The sequence below is a fragment of the Notolabrus celidotus genome, chromosome 4 (assembly GCF_009762535.1).
Source record: "Notolabrus celidotus isolate fNotCel1 chromosome 4, fNotCel1.pri, whole genome shotgun sequence".
Classification (NCBI taxonomy): Eukaryota; Metazoa; Chordata; class Actinopteri; order Labriformes; family Labridae; genus Notolabrus; species Notolabrus celidotus.
The window spans coordinates 27,100,633-27,124,442 of NC_048275.1; the positions used below are offsets into that span (position 1 = coordinate 27,100,633).

At 40.8% G+C, this 23,810-nt stretch overlaps 1 protein-coding gene across 4 annotated transcripts in view; it reads left to right on the forward strand.

The window, feature by feature from the left end:
- Positions 1–22,788, forward strand: part of dntt (deoxynucleotidyltransferase, terminal) — a 140,561-nt gene extending 117,773 nt beyond the window's left edge. For 3 of the 4 annotated variants that reach the window (XM_034681132.1, XM_034681131.1, XM_034681128.1), the window contains 3 exons: positions 10,553–10,801; positions 11,241–11,324; positions 15,436–15,715. In XM_034681132.1, the coding sequence (XP_034537023.1) occupies positions 10,553–10,801; positions 11,241–11,324; positions 15,436–15,612 (510 nt within the window). In that variant the 3' untranslated portion in view covers positions 15,613–15,715. Of the gene's footprint in view, positions 1–10,552; positions 10,802–11,240; positions 11,325–15,435; positions 15,716–22,591 lie in introns of those variants that run through there. The other variant, XM_034681130.1, reaches the window with a different exon arrangement.
- The last annotated feature ends 1,022 nt before the right edge of the window (positions 22,789–23,810 follow it).

Genomic DNA, 23,810 nt, shown 5'->3' on the forward strand with positions numbered 1-23,810 from the left:
TTGCGCTGATCAGTAGTGGCTACTGAGGCTGTGCTGACTGGGTGTTTGATGTTTTGTGATTAACCTCAGTCATTGGCTGGACAGGCCAAATAGCTTCTCGTTGCGCTCACTTCCCCAATTATTGCTCTTTAAGGAGAGTGCAGCAGATTTATGTCCTGTGAGAGGAGAGTAGTATCCCAACAATTACGCCAGGCGCTGGAATTAAATTGACAATTTGTAATCTTAATCGTCTTAATGCTCCCACATCCAGGGAGAAGTATAATCAGCCAGGGCGAGGCCTGGAGGAAATCAATTCACAGACTTCCCTTTTTTCTCCTTTCCTCTTGCAATCTCCTTGTCCACCTATTTCTTACTTTCCCTCGCAGGTTGAGTGCTTTATCCTCCAACTCTTTTGCACTCACTCCATTTCACTCTCTTCCCCACTAACAGCTTTGTTTCTCTTCAGTGACCCTCCCTTATTCTCTCTCTTCAACAAACTGACATCTTACTTGGCAGAGATTTCCATTATCTGAGGAGTGTGACCATTTAACAGGGAATGGGCCTCAGTCATGTAACACGGCTGACTGGAGGCTCGTCTTTCTATTTGATCTAACACTTAGCCTTCTCTTTTTTCACCACTCCGGGCTCAAATTAGACCGATGACAAGGCTGAGCAGATGTTCACACAATGTCTGGCATCCATAGCCCTTTGGCTTCCTCTGTTTTCAGCCTTGATGAAAAGTTAGTCGTTTTCTCAAGCTTCATTTAACCAATCAAGATGACTTTGCTCTTGATTATTTTAGTGATTCAAATTCAATTTGAAGTAGTTATACACTCTTAGTAATGATATCCTTAAATCCTCATCATTAAATGTAACAACTTCCTACTATCCTCATCTGTTCCTTGTGTGTATTGCTAATGAGCACATGTTGGTACTTTACCAAGATTGTGAGTATCGTACCTGGTAAACATCATGCTAACCCAATTTTAGCATATTGTTATCAGTTGGCCTCTGTGCCTAATAAGGTATTCAGAATGTTCAATACCACATGCTATTAAATGTTACAGTCTCCATGATTTGAACATGAAATGGTATCGAAGAGCACCAATGCAAAACCCCCCCAAAAACCTTCACTCACATTTTCAACCCAATGCTGCTGCAAGTGAGCAGGGTGGTAGATTGACAGATATGAGTAAATGCAGAGCCTCAGTAAAGAAAACAAAGTGGTAAAAGTGAAAAATAAAAAAATTTCTGGTTGTGTCACAGAGGCTACACTCTTAAGAACTTATTAAAACATCAGCACCTCTGCAAAAACTGGCAGGGTTTTGCTGAATTTGGTATGGTTGCAGCTGAAGTCACGCTCCATGTGTGTCTCTGCTCTGCCCTCTGTCACAGCCACTGTTCACTCTCTTCACTCACAAGTCAGCAAATACTGACGTTTTGTGAGATGTTGATGGACGACAATTGCTAATGGGTTCCAAGATTGACTTACTGAGGACACTAGAGAAAAAGTTGCGTCAGTGATTTCTTATCTGTGAAAGTCTGTAACACATTCCATGGGATTCACCCAACAGTGTTCTAGAAACTTCAGTTTTGACAAAAGTAGTTACTGCAGAACTAACATACAGGGTTACCACGCGTCCTGGAAAACCTGGAAAACCTGGAAATCAGTTGACCAGTTTTCCAGTACTGGAAAACACCTGGAAAATGGGAGAAAAAGTAAAATGTCCTGGAAAATTACATATAGTCCTGGAAAATGATTCCAACATGGCTGCGTTTGACCTGACCCTATTAACAAAACACATTCCCGTTCATTGAAAGTTGAGTGCACGCTGTGCTGGAAAAGACAGCAACACTGTGCAACTTTTTTCAGATCTTTTCTCCTTCACTTCATAATCATGCATTCACAGAAAACGGGGGTATATTGTTTATGTTTTATGGTACATTTGGCTCAATTACCGTACTCTAGCTCAGTTGTTCTCAAAGTGGGGTCCTGGGACCCCTGGGGGTCTGCGAACCATAGCATGGGGGTCTGTGAAATAATTTGAATACATTTCTAATAAATTATAAAATTGTGCTGTGTCATTATAAAACAGCATATACACCATTGTTATGATACCATTTGGTGGCTCGAAGGGATATGTGAGTTTTGTTACTGTTAATTTTCTGAAAGTGTTTAAGATCAATTACTTGAAAAGTATAAATGCTGTCATGTTGAGTCCACAAGGAATGAAATGACCCTCTGTTTTAAAGTATACAAGTGGTATTTACTTGATTCAAATTGAAGTGTTATCTGTTTATCACTATGGTACAGGTCTGAAGTATTTACACTGATACGTTTTACAATACAAATAGTTCCAAGGGCAACTAAGAGTGCAAATGGTAGTAAGCATGTGCTTTAGTGATGGGAAGTTGGGCTCTTTTCATAGAGCCGCCTCTTTCGACTCTCAAACGGCTCTTAATTTAGGATCTTTTGTAACCGTATATTTTTTACCTTAATTTTGCAAAAAATAATAGTTTGTGTTGAAAACCCTTTACGTACGGTGTTTTATGAGAAGCCTTATAATGCCCAATTGTGTGCATTTCTTCTGTTACAAAATCATTCTCACCCTGATCCTAGGGTTATGATTGGGGTTAGGGTTATGATTAGGGTTAGGGCTAGGGTTAGGATTAGGGTTAGGGTTAGGGTTAGGGTTAGGGTTATGATTAGGGTTAGGGTTAGGGTTAGGGTTAGGATTAGGTTTAGGATTAGGTTTAGGATTAGGGTTAGGGTTAGGGTTATGATTAGGGTTAGGGTTAGGGTTAGGATTAGGTTTAGGATTAGGGTTAGGATTAGGGTTAGGGTTAGGATTAGGGTTATGATTAGGGTTAGGGTTAGGGTAAGGATTAGGGTTAGGCTTAGGGTTAGGGTTAGGATTAGGGTTAGGGTTAGGGTTAGGGTTATGATTAGGTTTAGGGTTAGGTCTAGGGTTAGGATTAGGGTTAGGATTAGGGTTAGGGTTATGATTAGGGTTATGATTAGGGTTATGATTAGGGTTATGATTAGGGTTAGGGTTAGGGTTAGGATTAGGGTTAGGCTTGGGGTTAGGGTTAGGATTAGGGTTAGGATTAGGGTTAGGGTTAGGATTAGGGTTATGATTAGGGTTAGGATTAGGGTTAGGGTTAGGATTAGGGTTAGGGTTAGGGTTAGGGTTAGGATTGTGATTAGGGTTAGGGTTATGATTAGGGTTAGGATTAGGATTAGGGTTAGGATTAGGGTAAGGATTAGGGTTATGATTAGGGTTAGCGTTACGGTTAGGATTAGGGTTAGGTTTAAGGTTAGGGTTAGGATTAGGGTTAGGATTAGGGTTAGGGTTAGGATTAGGGTTATGTTTAGGGTTAGGATTAGGGTTAGGGTTATGATTAGGCTTAGGGTTAGGTCTAGGGTTAGGATTAGGGTTAGGATTAGGGTTAGGGTTATGATTAGGGTTAGGGTTAGGATTAGGATTAGGGTTATGATTAGGGTTATGATTAGGGTTAGGGTTAGGGTTAGGATTAGGCTTGGGGTTAGGGTTAGGATTAGGGTTAGGATTAGGGTTAGGGTTAGGATTAGGGTTAGGATTAGGGTTAGGGTTAGGATTAGGGTTAGGATTAGGGTTAGGGTTATGATTAGGGTTAGGGTTAGGATTAGGATTAGGGTTATGATTAGGGTTATGATTAGGGTTAGGGTTAGGATTAGGGTTAGGCTTGGGGTTAGGGTTAGGATTAGGGTTAGGATTAGGGTTAGGGTTAGGATTAGGGTTAGGATTAGGGTTAGGGTTAGGATTAGGGTTAGGATTAGGGTTATGATTAGGGTTATGATTAGGGTTAGGGTTAGGATTAGGGTTAGGATTAGGGTTAGGGTTATGATTAGGGTTAGGGTTAGGATTAGGATTAGGGTTATGATTAGGGTTATGATTAGGGTTAGGGTTAGGATTAGGGTTAGGCTTGGGGTTAGGGTTAGGATTAGGGTTAGGATTAGGGTTAGGGTTAGGATTAGGGTTATGATTAGGGTTAGGATTAGGGTTAGGGTTAGGATTAGGGTTAGGATTAGGGATATGATTAGGGTTAGGGTTAGGACTAGGGTTAGGGTTAGGATTAGGGTTAGGATTAGGGTTAGGATTAGGGTTAGGGTTAGGATTAGGGTTAGGATTAGGGTTAGGGTTAGGATTGTGATTAGGGTTAGGGTTATGATTAGGGTTAGGGTTAGGATTAGGATTAGGGTTAGGATTAGGATTATGATTAGGGTTAGGATTGTGATTAGGGTTAGGATTAGGGTTAGGATTAGGGTAAGGGTTAGGGTTATGATTAGGGTTATGATTAGGGTTATGATTAGGGTTAGGGTTAGGATTAGGGTTAGGGTTAGGATTAGGGTTAGGATATGGGTTAGGGTTAGGATTAGGGTTAGGATTGTGATTAGGGTTAGGGTTTTGATTAGGGTTAGGGTTAGGATTGTGATTAGGGTTAGGGTTAGGATTGTGATTAGGGTTAGGATTAGGGTTAGGATTAGGGTTAGGGTTTTGATTAGGGTTAGGGTTAGGATTGTGATTAGAGTTAGGGTTAGGATTGTGATTAGGGTTAGGGTTGGGGTTTTGATTAGGGTTAGGGTTAGGGTTATGATTAGGGTTAGGGTTAGGATATGGGTTAGGGTTAGGATTAGGGTTAGGATTAGGGTTAGGGTTAGGATATGGGTTAGGGTTAGGGTTAGGATTAGGGTTAGGGTTAGGATTGTGATTAGGGTTAGGGTTAGGGTTTTGATTAGGGTTAGGGTTATGATTAGAGTTAGGATTAGGGTTAGGATGAGGGCTAGGATTAGGATTGTGATTAGGGTTAGGGTTTTGATTAGGGTTAGGGTTATGATTAGAGTTAGGATTAGGGTTAGGGTTATGATTGTGATTAGGGTTAGGGTTTTGATTAGGGTTAGGGTTAGGGTTATGATTAGGGTTAGGATTAGGGTTATGATTAGGATTAGGGTTAGGATTAGGGTTAGGGTTAGGAAATGGGGTTAGGGTTAGGGTTAGGATTAGGGTTAGGATTAGGGTTAGGTTTAGGGTTAGGGTTAGGATTAGGGTTAGGGTTAGGGTTAGGATTAGGGTTAGGGTTAGGGTTAGGGTTAGAGTTAGGATTAGGGTTAGGGTTAGGGTTAGGGTTAGGGTTAGGATTAGGGTTAGGATTAGGGTTAGGGTTAGGATTAGGGTTAGGGTTAGGATTAGGGTTAGGGTTAGGGTTAGGATTAGGGTTGGGATTAGGGTTAGGGTTAGGGTTAGGGTTAGGGTTAGGGTTGGGATTAGGGTTAGGGTTAGGTTTAGAACCAGATCTAAACTTAAGCATACAGAACTAGATCCAAAGTTATGCAAACAGAACCAGAATCAAACTCAACTAGAACCAAACCAGAATCAAACTCAACCAGAACCAAACCAGAACCAAACCAGAACCAAACCAGAACCAAACCAGAACTGAACCAGAACCGACCCAGAACCGAACCAGAACTGAACCAGAACCGAACCAGAACCGTACCAGAACTGAACCAGAACCGAACCAGAACCGTACTAGACCCGAACCAGAACTGAACCAGAACCAAACCAGAACCGAACCGGAACCGAACCCAACCAGAACCGAATCAGAACTGAACCAGAACCGAACCAGAACCGAACCAGAACCGAACCAGAACCGAACCAGACTTGAACCAGAACCGAACCAGACCCGAAACAGAACCGAACCGGAACCGAATCGAAACAGAACCGAAACAGAACTGAAGCAGAACCGAATCGAATCAGAACCGAATCAGAACCGAATCAGAACCTTACCAGAACCGAACCAGAATCGAACCAGAACAGAACCGAACCACAACCTTACCAGAGCAGAACCAGAACCGAACCAGAACCAAACTCAAGCAAACAGAACCAGAACCGAACCAGAATCGACCCAGAACTGAACCAGAACTGAACCAGAACCGAACCAGAACCGTACCAGAACTGAACCAGAACCGAACCAGAACCGTACTAGACCCGAACCAGAACTGAACCAGAACCAAACCAGAACCGAACCGGAACCGAACCCAACCAGAACCGAATCAGAACTGAACCAGAACCGAACCAGAACCGAACCAGAACCGAACCAGAACCATACCAGAACCGAACCAGACTTGAACCAGAACCGAACCAGACCCGAAACAGAACCGAACCGGAACCGAATCGAAACAGAACCGAACCAGAACTGAAGCAGAACCTAATCGAATCAGAACCGAATCAGAACCGTACCAGAACCGAACCAGAATCGAACCAGAACAGAACCGAACCACAACCTTACCAGAACAGAACCAGAACCGAACCAGAACCAAACTCAAGCAAACAGAACCAGAACCGAACCAGAATCGAACCAGAACAGAACCGAACCACAACCTTACCAGAACAGAACCAGAACCGAACCAGAACCAAACTCAAGCAAACAGAACCAGAACCAACTAAGGTAAACTGAACCAGAACCAAACTCAAGCAAACAGAACCAGAACAGAACAGAACCGAACAAGAACCTTACCAGAACAGAACCAGAACCAAACCAGAACCAAAGTCAAGCAAACAGAACCAGAACCAACTCAGGTAAACCGAACCAGAACCAAACTCAAGCAAACATTATTAATGTCCTCAGGTTGGTATTGAGAAAAATCCAATGAGCCAGCTTGGATGGGCTGATCCGATTTCTCCTCTCAGTGAGTATTTGCCCGCTCTTTAAGAAGACTCTCTCTGAAGGAACAGATGAAGCCAGGATACACAGCCTCCCCTCCATCACCTGTATCCTATATCCTCACATGTGATTGGCCGCATGGCCGCCATGCTGACCAATCAAATCAAAGTTCTGCTGTGAGCAGAGCTGGGGCTGAGCACTGAGAGAGCTAAGCAGCGAGAGGAAAAAACTGGGAGCCGGCTCTCTCTTGATGCGAGCCGGCTCTTCTGATTCACTATAAAGCATCAACTCTCAGAGCCGCAGCTTTTGATCATGACACATCACTACTGTGCTTAATCTGTGTTACAATTATGAGGGGGCCATGGACAATTTTCTCACCTGTAAGGGGTCCCTGGCTATTCTATTATCAATTTGCCATCATTTTTAAGTATGTAAGAGATGATTTCATTGATAGCCATAGACTACATGTCTTTCAATGTAGACTTCCACTGAGAGGAACATATTAGACTATTTAGGAACTAAATTAGGAACTAAATTTAGACGGTCATACCAGCTTGATCATCAATGAAAATGTCCTGGAAATGTCCTGGAAAATGATCTCTGGAAAAGAGTGGGAACCCTGAACATACCATCATCAGCAAAGACGCCATGTCAAATGTTGAAATAGGGGCCACCTGGCTTGTTAGCAGTGCATTGTTGGAAAGCCAGCATCCATGATGGTATGAGGATGCATAAGTGCCCATGGCATGTGTAGTTTACACATCTGGGGAGCTCTGTCAATGCTGAATGATTTATACAAGTTTTAGAGTAACATATGCTACCATCCACATAATGAATTTTCCAGGAATGACCTTGCACATTTCAGCAAGACAATGCCAAACATATTACAACAGCATGGTTCCACAGTGGAAGATTCTGGGTGCTAAACCGTAGACCTTATAATAATTGAGACAAGATGGTTTAAATGGAAGATCATAGTTTTTGGTTATGTTTAAGTGAGGGGAACTATGAGTTGAGTTTCAGTAGTGACTAAAGTATGTGTAAGTTTGTATCATGGGTTTGTAAGGTATCTTTCAAAGAGCAGTCTTTACAAGAAGGCAACACGATTATTGGTTGGAACATGGGTAATGAACTCCAGTCCTCTGGTTGAGACTCTTTTGTTTGTTGACTTATTAATTTTCCCTTATCAAGAGCCCAAACAGATTATTTACATTTAATGCATCATCTTCAAATTTCATTGAAACATCAAAGGGAAAAAATAAAGGATATATTTTGAGGTATTGGGCTTCTAACCAAGCTGATGTGACAAGCATAGAGAAGAAACAGGCTCCCATTACCTCGCTCACTATTTGAGGATGGCACATTTCTAGCCTTGTTAAATGAAACATCACCTTGAATCAAGTTTTCACTTCTTAATTTTGTCTTCTTCAATGCCTCTTCCTAAACCCATTTTATCTCCAAGGTGATGATGAATCTGTTTTTTTCCAGTAAGTTTCCATTAAGAGCAATCTGATGTTGTGAGAAACAGTTAGTTTTTTTTGTGAGAACCACAGCACTGACTATCTGTTTTGAGATTTTAATGATCTTATGATGGATCCAGAAACTGGGATCTAAAGCTATGTTAAAGCTGCTGCTTCAAATAACAGCACATGTCTTCAAATGATCCCCAAGTGTTCTTTAGCTTTCAACTAAGCTGGATTCTCTGTTGCTGCACTCTCACCCTGACTAATCAGTGAGATAGCAGACTTGGTCCTCATCAGGATCAATTCTGAGTCAGGCAGAGGAAGTAAGAGTCATTTCAATTTGATAGACTGACTATAATGAACTAGCTTCTACTTAAAGTTGACATCAGTTTTTGTCAAAAGGTCTAAATGTAATGTCATTACATTTTCTGCAGTACATCAGTAACAAAAGATAAACTGTTCTTATTGGCTAGAAGAGAGTGAATCTGATGGTCAGTTGGCAAACAACACCATGAGTCATTAAAATACTTTACCTTCATTGTACTTTTCCATCCAAGATTAAACTCCAGCGGTGTTCCAGTAATTAAATCTTTTTTTAAATGAAAATGAAGAAATAGAGGGTTCTTGCCAGACACTGAATCACAGAAAACCATTCAGGCTTTTAGTATCTTTTCATCTCTCATATGCATGATCCAAGTCTGACAAATCCTCATTGCTTTCGACTGTGACTTTGCTGCTTCTGTGTAACTCTTGGAAATTGATAAATGGAGTTGTTTTAATATGTTTAAAGAGGGGATCATCACCTTGCTTGCAGGTTACATATTCTGTCAGCCTGTATCCAGCCTCTGATCCTCAGAAAGGAAGAGGATCAGATCTTTTTGGCTTCTCTGAAGTCTGGGCTGAAGATGAAAGGTGACCGGCTTTTAGCTTCAGGGCCCCTGGTGTTCTCTTCTGAAGATACACTGGCAGGCCTTCTGAAAGCCTCTTACCAAAAGCAGTGCAAAAAGGCTTTTGACTCTTTGGATGACTTCTCATTGATTTACTTTTATTCAAGTTTAAAGTGTAAGGGATAAAACCATTATTTGGGGTCTTTGATAATGTTGAAGTTCATATCCTGGAGAATCAAAGACAACATGTTATGTTACATTGTACCAAATCTGAGGAAGCTGAAAATTGTCCTCACCTGCTGTTCATGCTATTTATGTTCTTTACATTTTTTGGCCGTCCACTGCACCAGGTTATCAGTCTTGCAAGCTTGTCATTAGGTAGTTCAGGTTGTCAATTATTTTTACTTTTATTGCACACAACTGTACACAACTTGTGACACATGTCTGTGAAAAGCCTTGAATGGATTAAACATGGGCCTACTTACTCTACTTATTGACAGTGATTTGGCCTATCTGCTCTCACAAAAAAACATCATCGTTTTGAAACACTGTAGCTCTTCTTCAAGGCAACACTTCTTGTACCTTATAATATGTGGCCTTTAAATCCACATGACTTGTTTCGAAGAGATGTAAAGACAGCTTAAGGATGGCAACCAGGTACAAAGAAAGTGTCTTTTTGATGTCATTCATTGGTTGTATGAAGCCCAAAGATGGTGGCGTATTGGAAATGCTGACTCCAGGAGGAAAGAGTTGAAGCCATAGCCTTGTAGACTGGCAAAAAGCTACAAGTCCACCTGTCAGCCTTATCACTCAGGCCCCTAATTATGCCTAATTATACACAACTCTTCGCCTTAATACAATTTAAACTGATGAATTATGAAAGAAAATCAACCCTCATACGGTTTTGTGCCAGGCTGTGAACATGTTGAATTCTGCTGTAAAAATTTACATTTTAATATGGGCTCTGATGGGGTTATCTTGGCTCTTGGAGCGAGCATCAAGTGGACACTCAAGGAACTGCAGTTTTTCTGGCTTCATGTTTCAACATCAGAGGTCGCTTGGCCGAAATGGGGGACTTTACACCCAGCAGATCAGGGTACACTCAGTGTTAAGAGATTTTAGAAGTAACTTCTTTTTAATGTTTGTTGGTTGAATATTTTTAATTTCTAAGTCATAAATCATTCCTCAAGTTGTTAAATAACCACTTATTTTATTTAAACTCAAAATTATTGTCTGAAACCAATTAACATAATCAACTAATTTGGTGCCTCTAGATAACCAAAATGCAACTGTTTCACATATAAACTATAGTTGTAATTGATTCATTTGATGTATTTGGTAGCCATGAAGCTTGAACTGTGTAGATATATTGTTAAAGGTATACCCAGAATGAGGTGTATTTACTAACCTGCTGTGTTTGATCATTTGAAATATGTGGCTGTAGAAACAAACAAATGAAACGTCTAAATCTACTATAACCATTATCCATGCTGAAATATTCAATTTCTCTCTTTCCACCAGGGTATTCTGCTGTACTCTGAATACCAGGCCTCCACCTTCAACATGTCCAGGCTTCCCTGCCACAGGTTCGAGGCCATGGACCACTTTGCAAAGTGCTTTCTGATCCTGCGGCTGGAGGCCAGCCAAGTCGAGGAGGGTCTGCACCTGGCAGAGGGGGACAGCAGGGGCTGGAGGGCGGTGCGCGTGGACTTGGTGTCGCCGCCCATGGATCGTTATGCCTATGCTCAGCTGGGCTGGACCGGCTCCAGGGTATGAAGGATTATATTTTGACTGACAGTGAGCAGTAGCTGCAGGACTCCATGGGTAGAGAAAAAAAAATTTAGGAGTTACTTCATTTCATGAGCATTCATTCATCTTGTGTGTGCCAGCATCATGCTTCAAAGTGCTGCTTCAAAGCAAGGACAGTATCAAGGTCAACTTCTCAGAAATCTTAATTTCAACCAAAAAAATATCCTTTTTTGTCAGGTTCAGTCAGGTTCAATAGAGACTTTAAAGATATTAAACAGTCATACAAAGCCACATGAAAGTGTAAATATTATTAACATCTGAAATGACTGACAAAGTACCTTTTTCCTCTTGGATTAAGAGATACTCAGAAAAAGCAATTCAGATATCAATATTTAATTTTGGTGCCATAAAACAAGTATATTGATATTTGGTTTTACACTTTTTATCCTTTCTTCTACAGCAATTCGAGAGAGATCTGAGGAGGTTTGCTCGATTGGAGCGAGATATGCTTTTGGACAACCACGCCCTCTTTGACAAAACCAAGGTATGTAGTGGGATGTTAGATATACGGTACAACAACTGGAGGATGTCTTTGCCAGTCAGCTGATGTCATTAGAACGTGTTCAATATATACTCTATTCTATTTATGCTTAATGCCACAGTGAGGGCAAAGTTGGATAAACTCTTTGAAATATAAAATGTATTCTCTAAAGTGAGTGCATCATCTTACAAGGTGTTTTTAAAACTGTAGGTACTGTGCCGCTGCTGACACACAGTACCATGAACTGTAGTGATGGGAAGTTCTTCTCTTTTCAGAGAGCCGGCTCTTTTGACTTGGCTCCCAAAGAAGAGCTGACTCTTTCGACTCCCGAACGGCTCTTAATTTAGGATCTTTTGTAGCCGTATATTTTACCTTAACTTTGAGAAAAATAATGGTTTGTGTTGAAAACCCTTTTCAGCTTTGTTTTTATGAGAAGCCTAATAATTGCCCAATTTTGTGCATTTATTCTGTTACAAAACCATTCTTACTGTGATAAGGGTTAGGGTTAAGGTTATGATTAGGGTAAGGGTTAGGGTTGGGGTTAGGATTAGGGTTGTGATTAGGGTTGTGGTTAGGGTTAGGGTTGTGATAAGGGTTAGGATTAGGGTTAGGGTTGTGATTAGGGTTGTGATTAGGGTTAGGGTTGTGATAAGGGTTAGGATTAGGGTTAGGGTTGTGATAAGGGTTAGGATTAGGGTTGTGATAAGGGTTAGGATTAGGGTTAGGGTTGTGATTAGGGTTGTGATTAGGGTTAGGGTTGTGATAAGGGTTAGGATTAGGGTTAGGGTTGGGATTAGGGTTAGGTTTAGAATTAGGGTTATGATTAGGGTTAGGGTTAGGGTTAGGATTAGGGTTATGTTTAGGGTTCGGGTTATGATTAGGGTTAGGGTTAAGGTTATGATTAGGATTAGGGTTAGGGTTAGGATTAGGGTTATGTTTAGGGTTCGGGTTATGATTAGGGTTAGGGTTAGGGTTGTGATAAGAGTTAGGGTTAGGATTGTGATTCTGGTTAGGATTAGGGTTATGATTAGGGTTAGGTTTAAGGTTATGATTAGGGTTAGGGTTAAGCTTATGATTAGGGTTAGGGTAAGTGTTAGGGTTACTCATGCAAACAGAACCAGAACCAAACTCAAGCAAACAGAATCAGAACCAAACTCAAGCAAACAGAACCAGAACCAAACTTAAGCAAACAGAACCAGAACCAAACTCAAGCAAACAGAACCAGAATCAAACTCAAGCAAACCGAACCAGAACCGAACCAGAACCGAACTAAACCGAACCAGAACCAAACTCAAGCAAACCGAACCAGAACCGAACTAAACAGAACCAGAACCAAACTCAACTAAACCAAACCAGAACCGAACCAGAACCAAACTCAAGCAAACAGAACCAGAACCGAACCAAACAGAATCAGAACCAAACTCAACTAAACCAAACCAGAACCGAACCAGAACCAAACTCAAGCAAACCGAACCAGAACCGAACCAAACAGAACCAGAACTAAAACTCAACTAAACCAAACCAGAACCGAACCAGAACCAAACTCAAGCAAACAGAACCAGAACAAAACTCAAGCAAACCGAACCCCAACCGAAGTTGAACCAGAACCGAACCAAACAGAACCAGCACCAAACTCAAGCAAACAGGACCAGAACCAAACTCAAGCAAACCGAACCAGAACTGAACCTGAACCGAACCTGAACCAAACCAAACAGAACCAGAACCAAACAGAACCAGAACCAAACAGAACCAAACAGAACCAGAACCAGAACCAAACTCAAACCAGAACCGAACCAGAACCAAACTCAAGCAAACATTATTTAAAGTCCTTAGTGCAGGTTGGCAATTAGAAAAATCAGATGCCTCAGCTTGGATGGGCTGATCCGATTTCTCCTCTCAGTGAGTATTGGCCCTGTCTTTGAGAAGAACCCTAACCCTAACCCTCTCAGAAGGAACAGATGTAGCCAGGATACACAGCCTCCCCTCCATCACCTGTATCCTATATCCTCACATGTGATTGGCCGCATGGCCGCCATGCTGACCAATCAAAACAAAGTTCTGCTGTGAGCAGAGCTGGGGCTGACTACTGTGAGAGCTAAGCAGCGAAAGGAAATAACTGGGAGCCGGCTCTCTCTCTCGATGCGAGCCGGCTCTTCTGATTCACTATAAAGCATCGGCTCTCAGAGCCGCATCTTTTGAACATGACACATCACTAATGAACTGATTATTCCATGTGTGTCGACTTAGTCTGCCCTATGCTTTAGTCTGCCACTTGTTTTGTTGTGAGAAGTTCTCTTGTTTGTGTTTATTCACCGGAAGCAGTTTAAAACATGGACATAGTCTCTGTGCTGTCACCCTTTGGTTTCTCAAAAGGCATTTTGAAGCCCATCAGTGGTGATCTCCATATTGGAAATGTTGACTCACCTGAAGTTTTGTTCAACTTAGCAACAAGCAAACGTGTTGGAGCTGAGAAAGCCTTTTAGCTTCCTGGCATTCGGCTGCAATGTGCCCTACCTGTCTCTCAACTTTTCTCTGCTTTTAATCATGCAAATGTATGTATAACTCTTGGGATGCAAAGCTTGTGGTGCGCAGTGCAAGAGTCATTGTTATTTTTGCCCCCCATGCAGTGGTCATTTTTATGCCCAGCACCCATGCAGCAAGTGGACTTGTGCGAATGTTGTCACCCATTGGTGACATAAAGTGAGGTGTGGTCAGACCTAAAAGTGTAGAACTGCTCTGTTTGTAAAGCGTCTTGGGACAACATTTGTTTTGATTTGGAGCTATATAATTAAAGACTGGTTGATTGATTGATTACTATCTGAGGGACACTGAAAGTGACTGCACCTCAAAAAATCTGGTCTAAAGTCAGTGGTACAGTATGTGTCTGTTATTTAGAAGGTTTATTTGAGTTGGTTAGATGGGCATAAGAGTTTACAACAGGCGTTCCTTTGCTTGTTATACACAAACAAAGATGTGCAGCAGAGCTCACACTCCTTAAGGAGTTGCTGTGTTTTTGCCCTTATAGTGAAATTCAGTTTTTTTTTATTTGGACAGAGGGCTTGGAGTATTTTTCCCTCTTCTCCATAAACCATGAAACAGCTCTCCGTATGGGGTTGATCTATAGATGCCAGAATACAAGGACACCGTCACCGCTATCTCCTTACACACCTGCTTCACCTCAGCCCTGCATGTGCCAAAAACTCCAGCCTGAGACCGTCACAAAGCTCTTCATAATGTGCATTCACTCTGATAAACATCTCTTGAAAACACACAAAAACAGACACACTCTCACACACATACTCACAACAACAACAACAACAACAACAACAGCAACAACAACGACAACAACAACAACAATGACAACAACAACAACAACAACAACAACAACAACAATAAAAACAATGGTTAACAATCTTTTACTGGAACAGTTAGTGCCACTGACAATTATTCCTACAGATATTGATGAAGACTGAACAGGATCCATTACATATGGAGTACAAAAACACAGCCATTTGATCCATCAGCAATATAAGTAAACAAAGATTGACAGCCTACCTTTGTTAAATGTTTAGCACACAGGTTGTGAGTTATCATAGGACCATGTCTGATACTGTCAGTGTGTCCTGAGTTTTAAATAGTTTATGAAGCTATGTTGCTGTGCCACATGCCAGACAAATGCTCAATGTTTCCACTGTGCAGAAGGATTGTTTCAGTGGATATAACATCCAACCATGCATAAATATGACTTTACAGTGGCCCATGTGTGTTCTCTGCACAATGCAGGGAGAGAAGTTAAAAATGCCGCCTCAAGCCGCTGCATGAAATCTGCATGTTCATATGACATGCATGCCTGCAGAATGACCTGGGTCCTGAAAAGCATGAGAGCAAAAACCCTGATCGGTTTGATTCATGTCACCCCCACAACACATCTCTGTATATCAAGAGACTCAATCCAGCCTCTTTGCACCCAGATTGAGCGTGGCTTAACTGGCAAAATGAATAATAACCTACATAGACCAAACAGCTTTTTGAACAAGTCTTTAAACATGTTTTATTTTGCTTTAAATGTTGACATTCTAACACGAGACATAATGCAAATTCTTTGCTTTTGCAGTCAGCCTCAAGTGGACACTTCAGGGACTGCAGTGTTTTGCACTCATGCATCAGCTTCATTTTTCAACACCAGAGGTTTCTGCTTGTTATTCACTATAATGTATCACAAGCCTTTCAGTTTGAGGAGGCTGGATATTTTTCATGTTGCAAATTTATGTCCCTGTACAGACGGATCTAGCATCTGCTGTTCTGTGCCGTCTCGGTCACACTGTGATGTTGAGCGGACCTGAATAAGGATAATTAGCCGTAATGTATTTTAGACGAGCTTGAAATCCAATTAAACTGCCTTTTTTATTTCAATTCAATATCATTTTTTTGTTCATTGTGTTTGTTTTTGTTTGGTGATAGGGTCGAGGGGAATGATGGCTCACTCACACGCAGGACTTTCATTTTAAAAGCCAGAGTGAGATAACTGCGTGGAACTCAGTCATTGTTCACTGCTTTAAAAAGTTGTCCTCATATAAGTTCTGTTAGTTTATGATATACCTACTTTAGTCACATTAATTTCATTTTCAGAATTCCTGAGAAAAGTCAAACCTTGTTCATTAAGCAATAACTTAGTTCATGATAAATGTATGTATATAATGATCTCTTTATGGCCAAACCATGATTTGTATATAACTTAACCTCACCTTTCTTTGTGGTGCCTTTACCTACCTTAAGTGTGACTAGTTGCAAAGCAGACTAGAGTTCATGAACCCACAAACCACTCCTCCTTAATTGTTTTGCACATCAAATATGTGTGTATATTCAGGAGAACAGTCAGTTATGGACACTATGAAACTTCTAAAACTGATAGAGAGAGAGGTCCTGAATCTGAAGGGACTTTTTACAGAGTTTACTGTAATGTGGGATTTGCTCCACCCTCAACCCTGTCTCCTGGATGCTTGAACACTTTTAACAAAACCTGTTTAGGCCTATTGACAAAAATAATGCCATGGAAGTGAGAAACTTTAGAGGAATTCCCCAAAAAGTTGAAGTGAAGTAAGTGTTACCTTACCCAGTGAGACTTAACTTTTTTTTTTTTTTTGCAGTGTTCTTTGCAGGAGATTGAATGGTTTTGGCAGGCTTAAAGCAGTGCCATGCCTCGTATTCTCACACACAATACAGTACATACACAACTGTTTACATGACATATCTTAATGTTTCAAAATAGAAAAGCACAAGCTTGTTGATATAAAAGTAATTACATGAGTTGATCAAGGTTCATTTACACATTTCCAAATGAAATTAATAGATTTATTTTTTCACCACACACAGAGGTATTAGGCTCAAATTAGTTTACAGCATGCAAGTCAATAACCAATTAACTCTTTCCCCGCGTACAAGGCATCAGCTAATTAAGTTTTGTTTAGAAACACCTTGTCTTTGTTGAATTCATGTTCTTAATTGGATTCAGAATGGATGAAACAATGGGTGTGTGTGTGTTTTTATCCCTTAGCTCAAAGTCTCATGCAGTGGTGTTAATACTGAAGTGTTATGTTGGGCTGTCATAATTAGTAACCTATGACAAATTCAGACCTGTGGCTCTGGCTCAAAGATATATTAAGACACTCAGAGAATTGTTTTCCCACAGTTGATAATCAATTTTGACAACAGGTGTGATTAGCACAGAGACAGGGCAGACAGATGGCAACGATTTCTACACCTTGCATGCAGAGACCAACAAGTCCCGAGTGAAATTATCAGGTAATATAATTAGGATTTAGCTAATCAGGAGAAAGTAAGAAAACCTTTTAAAACAAAGGTTACATTGTGCTGCACAGTACAAACAAGAAATGACAGCATAAAAACATAATTAAAAACTACATGGATTTTACACTTAGTAAGACAAATAAATTACAATTGAGTGTTTAACAGCTTCTTAAATCTGTGTATTACTCTTCTCTAATGATGGTTAAAAAGCATTAGAGCAACAGCTGCTAAACATGGCTTTCATATGGTTTCAAGCTGTGATTTCAGAACTGTCATGATGCCTCAATAATTCAGAAAGATTGAGTGTGATGTAGTACTTTATAGGAGATTTTAATACTTTATACTACCCAGCTTTTTAACTTATCACCCAGCTATGGTTGATGCTTCATTCTGATTGGTCAAAACCCCATAAAAACAGCTATTAACTCTGAAGAGCTAGGGCAACACCAGTATCAACCAGAGAACACACTTGCTGTGAAATCAATCTGCGGAAAGGAGTACAGCACATATACAGTGTATTGCATGTGATTTCACTCTTCCTGTTGACAATGTGGCAAAAACAGTTTTCAGTTGCATCAGTAAATAACATGCAGGTCTGGGCGCCATTGGCCAAGCGGTCTAAGCACATGTCCCATATACAGAGCCTACTGTCCTCATTGCAGCAGTCACAAGTTCGACTCCTGGCCTTGACAATTTGCTGCATGCCTTCCCCTACTCTATGCTCCCCGCATCTCCTATCTCTCTTCAGCTGACCTATCCATTAAAGGCAAAAATACTCAAAAATATAACATAAAAAAACAACAACATGCAGTGCTCGATTTATTTGGAAAACACGATCAAGATTCACATTTGATGGCTGACCAGTCAACAGCAGAGAGAAGAAAAAGAGAGGGGAAAAACCGCACAGAAACTAGCAAAGGATGTTAAAACACACAAGGAGCTGAGTGAAAGAGACAAAGATCACACTGAAGACATCAAACAAGAAGCAACCACATACTGCAACTTTGTATTGGCTTTGGCAGTGGTACAGGAATGGCTTACTGACAAGAAAATTCTGACAAACTTTGAAGGGGTTTCTGTCAGTGGACAGAAATACCAAAAGTATTGTGTTGACATGTAATCAACCTAAACCAGGATCTATTCTGAAAAGTAGTCTGTGTTAACTAAAGTTGAAGTGGCTGCAGTCTGGTTTGTTTGGGACCAAAAGTTCTAGGCAAGGTGTTAGAGGAGACAATGGTTTGGACTAAGACAAACACAACCCCCCAGCTACTTACTGCGTAAAGGTTTCCCCCATGTCTTTTCATGTGACCACATTCCCCCACAGCCGAGTGATTAAACTAAGTAGGCCGTCTGTTCCTGGCTGGTCAGTGTGGCGCCCTTGATTAGTCTATTGATTGTGTCACCACCAACAGGGCTGTAAGATTTATTTCATGTTAAATATGATTATGCCTTGTATTTTGAAGTGGTAGTGATGTGTTTTGATTTCCAACTTTAAAATATTTTGAGTTTTGTTTCAGTGGGATTTTTACTCTTTTGTTTGCCTTACTCCCAATGGTTTATTCCAATCAGGACAGGGCTAAGGCATGTATGAAAGAGCAGCTTCTGGGGGGGTTTGTTGTGAGTTAGAGCCTGCCGTGATGCCGGTATTTTTCCAGTTGAAGCTAAGTTCATTTGGTTTTGGTGAATTCATTAAGGTTTTCTTTTTGTTTGTTTTATCTTCTGTTATTTGAACAGTTTGTGATCAATACAAACCACTACCTTACTTTGGAATGACTGCTGCCCTCTGAGCCATTTCTCCAGCCTTCAACTTTTGCTCAAACCAAGACCTTCCAACTATCAGAACCCCTGTTTTGGTAGGATTGCAAGTTGTAATTCTACACTTACAATATTAAAATGTTACAGTTTAATTTAATAGATGCTTAAATCCAAAGTGACATACATCTGAGAGCAAGTGCAACACAACAAGCATCTAGACATGAAGGAACAGCTATAAGTGCCACAAACTTCTTCAAGTCTAGTCGGATGCAGGTGCTAGAGGAAGAGTATTAAAGTAGGTTGTTTTCTAAAATCATCATTCACAGCACTAGTATCATCATCATGACAATCTTAATTATCATCATCATCATCATCATCGTCAATAGATTCTTGTTGCCGAACATGATTTAGTCAATCATAAAGATAATTTCTCAACTGTTGGATAAAAGTTATAAGATAATCTGCATGAAGTCAAGCGAGTATGTTGTCAACAGTTAAGTTACAAAGGGCAAAAAAAAAAATAATCATAAACATAAATATTCACCTACTTTTGTACTCCCAGTCAGACATGAGATCTCCTGATTGTTTAATGTTGGGTGTAAACCAAAGATAAAATTGATAATGTAATTTAATTTATCTAAAAATAAACGAATAGGTCTGTATCTTCTATCCAGAGCAGTCTTTTTCCTCATGTTTAATGAGTTTTACCAACAGGTGTGAGGAGCTGGAAGCAGATGGCTGCAACTTATAAATTTTCCCTGCAGAGAGCAACAAGTGCGGTATTCTGAATCCCATGTAATCTATTTAGGCTTAAGCAAAGTGAAATCTAACAAATGTTTGAAACGTTCTTACTTCAGAATCAACTTGCAGTCGTACATCAGCTGGAATTGCACTTTCCCAGCTTTCTTCTATCCACAAAACACTCTTGTGAGCGTAAACCTTACAAAAGCTTGACAGACCTCTTCAGCTGAAGGACTCAATTATTCAGCAGGGAAAACTTTATTCTATTGACAGGAGGACAACAAAAATTCCAGGGAACCATCAATCTTTGTGACAGGCTTGTGTTTATCCTATGCCTGCGACTATTCGTTGCATCCTGTAAAGCAGCCCAGGCTCATTTCCAATGCATAAGGCAGAGCAGCAATCCACTTGAGTTGTGAGCGAAGCGGGACAAGGGTGTATGGCGTATCACGGTGCGATCGACAGGGAGACACCCTGTCACCGCAATGTCCCGTCAGCTGCTCCCCAAGGGACAGAGGTCAGAGTCTCTGGGATCACTGGGTGGCAGCTTCCTGACAGATATTATACACAAGCAGCCAACTCAGATGGTGTTTATTCAAATGCAAGGGCAGAGCTAGGCTTGCTGACAGTGCAGCCATCCGTGCAGTGAAGTGGACAGGAGGAAATCCTGCACACTCATTCTCGCAGACACCCTCCATGCTTTTGTCAGAGTTTAATGAAGAAAGAAGGTTCCTCAAGTAATTTAAAGAAAGCGAGTAGGCCGAGGAAATGAGACCACGGCAGGAGATTTACAACAGATAACCATCAGCCTGTTGGAGATTTAAAAGAGTAGTGAAACTCTTTACACACAAACCCTCACTCACTTCAGCAGCCCCATCACTTCCCAGGCGAGCTTCAAGGTCAGCAGAGAGCTTTACAGGCTACATTCAGACACAACACTGTGACCCTTCCTCATTCTCTGCTCCACATCACAGCCATAATTAACGTAATGAAGATCAATTAACTGTCCCGGTGTCTGCCCTGTCACTGCCTGCACACAGCAATGACTGTTCCCTCTTTTTTCCATGGGCAGAAGAGGAGAAAAATGTCCCCTCATTTTGACTGCACTCATTGCTTTTAATTGGTTCGACGTATGGCTGAGGACGGCACGGTAATGGCGTTTCATCTTTCTCATGTCCCTTCTAATTGGTCTGTGGTTTGGTGGAGATTCGGTGCTGCTCATGTGACTGGTGTCAAAGAAACAGCAGAGAGAGGTGGACTTGTGTCTGATTAAAGGGGAGACATAGCAGCTAAGGACCAAAGGCAGTCATTTAGAGAACTTTTATCTGGCGGGCTTCAGAGAGGCTCTCGACAGATACATGCTGGTCTCCGTCTTATTATAAAAGATTTTAAAAAGACATGAGGACCAACTAACAAAGGGTCGCCTCTCAATTAAGGCCAGACTCAGGGGAACTGCTTAAATCACTGAAGGAGTATGTTGTTATTTTTGTGTTGAAGTCTTGCGTGATCAATTGGCAGTATTAAGCACAAACACATGCTTTGCAAGAGCTTTGGCTATATTTTCTATAAAAGCCAAGACAAGTGAAAAATGATTCAGCCTGAGCAAACAAAAATCAATAATGTTCTCAGCAAGTGACGCTATAAAGCAAAGTTTCAGGAGCAGGACCACACCTAAACTGTCCATCTCATTGCATTCTGCAAATTCAAACCCATCCCTCTTCTCTACTTTCATTCTTACATATCACACCCATGCCTTTCATCCTTTACTCTCTTCTTCTTTCTGACCTCTGATCTGTAGGGCCCTCAGGGGGTTCTTCATGCCCTGGAGCAATGGCAGATCTCCTAATAAGCTTTCCCAAAACCATGGCAACTAGGACTTTAGAATCCAATTAGAATCATTATTCCAATATATAATGATAAATAATCGATCAATCAATCAGTCAGACTTTATTTTTAAAGCACTTTCATACAATAATATTGTGACACAAAGTTAAATAATGTTAAATAACGTTAAAATAATAATGGTAGTAATAAAATACAATACATTTAAAATACAAAAAAAAGCCCCCCCACCCCAATACCAACCCCAGCCCCTCCCCCAAACTCAACCCGCAATCCATATACAAGATTAAGAACATGGTATAACAAAAACTAAAAAAATTTAAAACTGTCAAGTTACATCCCTGTGATGGTGCAGTTCTTGCCTGTGAAATAGATTTGTATGGTTTCTACTATCCTTCTAAGTGAATGTTAAATAAGGATAAGGTAAAGAGAACTGGTTTTGCAATTTTGTACCCCAACAGAGTGAGCAGGTCCCCTGCAGTCTAAAAAAGAATCCCTTGAGGTCCACTGTCAGTAACACTTCCATAGCAATGGATTCTTCTGAGCCTCCTCATCATACTGTAACAGGTCAACAATGGCATCAGGACACTCTTGTTCTCACAATATCACAAAATTGATAAGACCATTACACCCATAGTGACCAGCAACTTAAGGGTGCATTCACCAGGTGTCATAGCCTGGTTTACAGAAGAGGATGTTGCTCCGCTTTTCTCTATCAGAGATGGTTTGGGCCCAGTAGCTCCACAGACTGCTCTCACATCTGTACCTGCTAACTGTTATTATCTCCTGACTCTGAAGACCAGCCTGAGACAGACGCTACAAATGCTTGTGCCACATTGTCAACAGGCAGAGGTGAAATGTGCACAACTCCTTGAAGCAAACTGACTTGATGTGCCATTTGGCCCCAGTTTGCCACTGGCATGGCTTTTTCTATTCAAAATGAATCACCACTGTTATGGATTTTTGACCAATCAAGATCAAGTGTTTAACACAGCGAGGTAACAAATGGTTATTATCAACCTCTCATTTATGTTGTCCTTCACAAAACCTTGCTCAGTGGCAGCTGGCTTACATTTTGTCTCACTGTGCGTCTCTCTCTTTCTCAACCTTTTCACTCTATGCAGGCTCAATTAGCCTGTATGATCATCCACCATATAATGTACCACAAATTCAACCAACAAGAATCAGACTAGGTCAATTCCGATTGGCTGTTTTCTCTCCAATGGACGGATGCAGTGAGACGTCATTTTTCCTGTCGCAAAAACGACCATAACCCCATACATTGACGGCATGAAAATGTACTTATTGAGTATATAATAAATGTTTGTTTGTTTAAACAAAAAATTTTTTTGCTCACCTTTTCTTCAAAATATGTGTTTTTGTGCTGAAATCTGCTCATTGCTTGCTAAGGGAATGAAACACCAAGAGAGGGACATATGGATGGATGTTGGGCAACTGTAATACAGAAACACAACAACTGAAGGTCCATGCACAGCAGACATGTTTTCAATAAGCACCATTCCTTTGATTCATGTAAAAATGATGCCATTTAAGCACAGGTGAAGGCACAGGAACAGCAGTGAAATGGCTGAAAGTGCAGGTTCTGGTCTATAGTGGGCACATAATGCAAACCAATTACTGGGAATGAGCCAACAACACAAGGCTTTATGGGCATCAGGAGATATGTGTTGACAGCTGGAGTCCCTCGTGCTCATAAAGCCTCATATAGCAAAATGAACAGACTATAACCAAGGTGGAGAGTATGGTGTGGGAAGCTAAGTTCCCTGCTCCTTGTAAGAAAACATTGTGATGCTAAGCTGAGTATGTTTTGTCTATACTATTTTCCTCCTGCTGCAGAATTCTAAAAACATTCAGGGTGAGAGTTTACCAGACGGTCAGAGAAAAAGAGTGATCCCAAACAAAATCACGAACTAAAAAAATATGCAATGCGTTTTCACTGTTCTTACTCACCAACTTTATCCATTTGGCCTGATTAAACATCTTTTTAGTGAGTTTCTGATCATCCCAAGTAAAGGCATACGTGTAGACATAAATGTCAGCCAGTGAAACACTGAAGACTGCTGTCTTTTAACATGTAAAGTTAGAATTTGTGTAACACCCTTTAAGGATAGCCTTGATTGCCAAACTACAAATATATGGACCGACTGAAGTTTTAATTCGCCCAAAATGAGAAGATTTTTTTTGTAATTGTTTCATCATGAATTCAACATCCGACAATTCCCTGTCCTCCATCATGTTATTGTTGAATGTGGTTTCAAACAGGAAGGAAATCGCTCAAAATGTTTGTTAGGAAAGTATCCTAATTTCTGAAACAAATGAAGA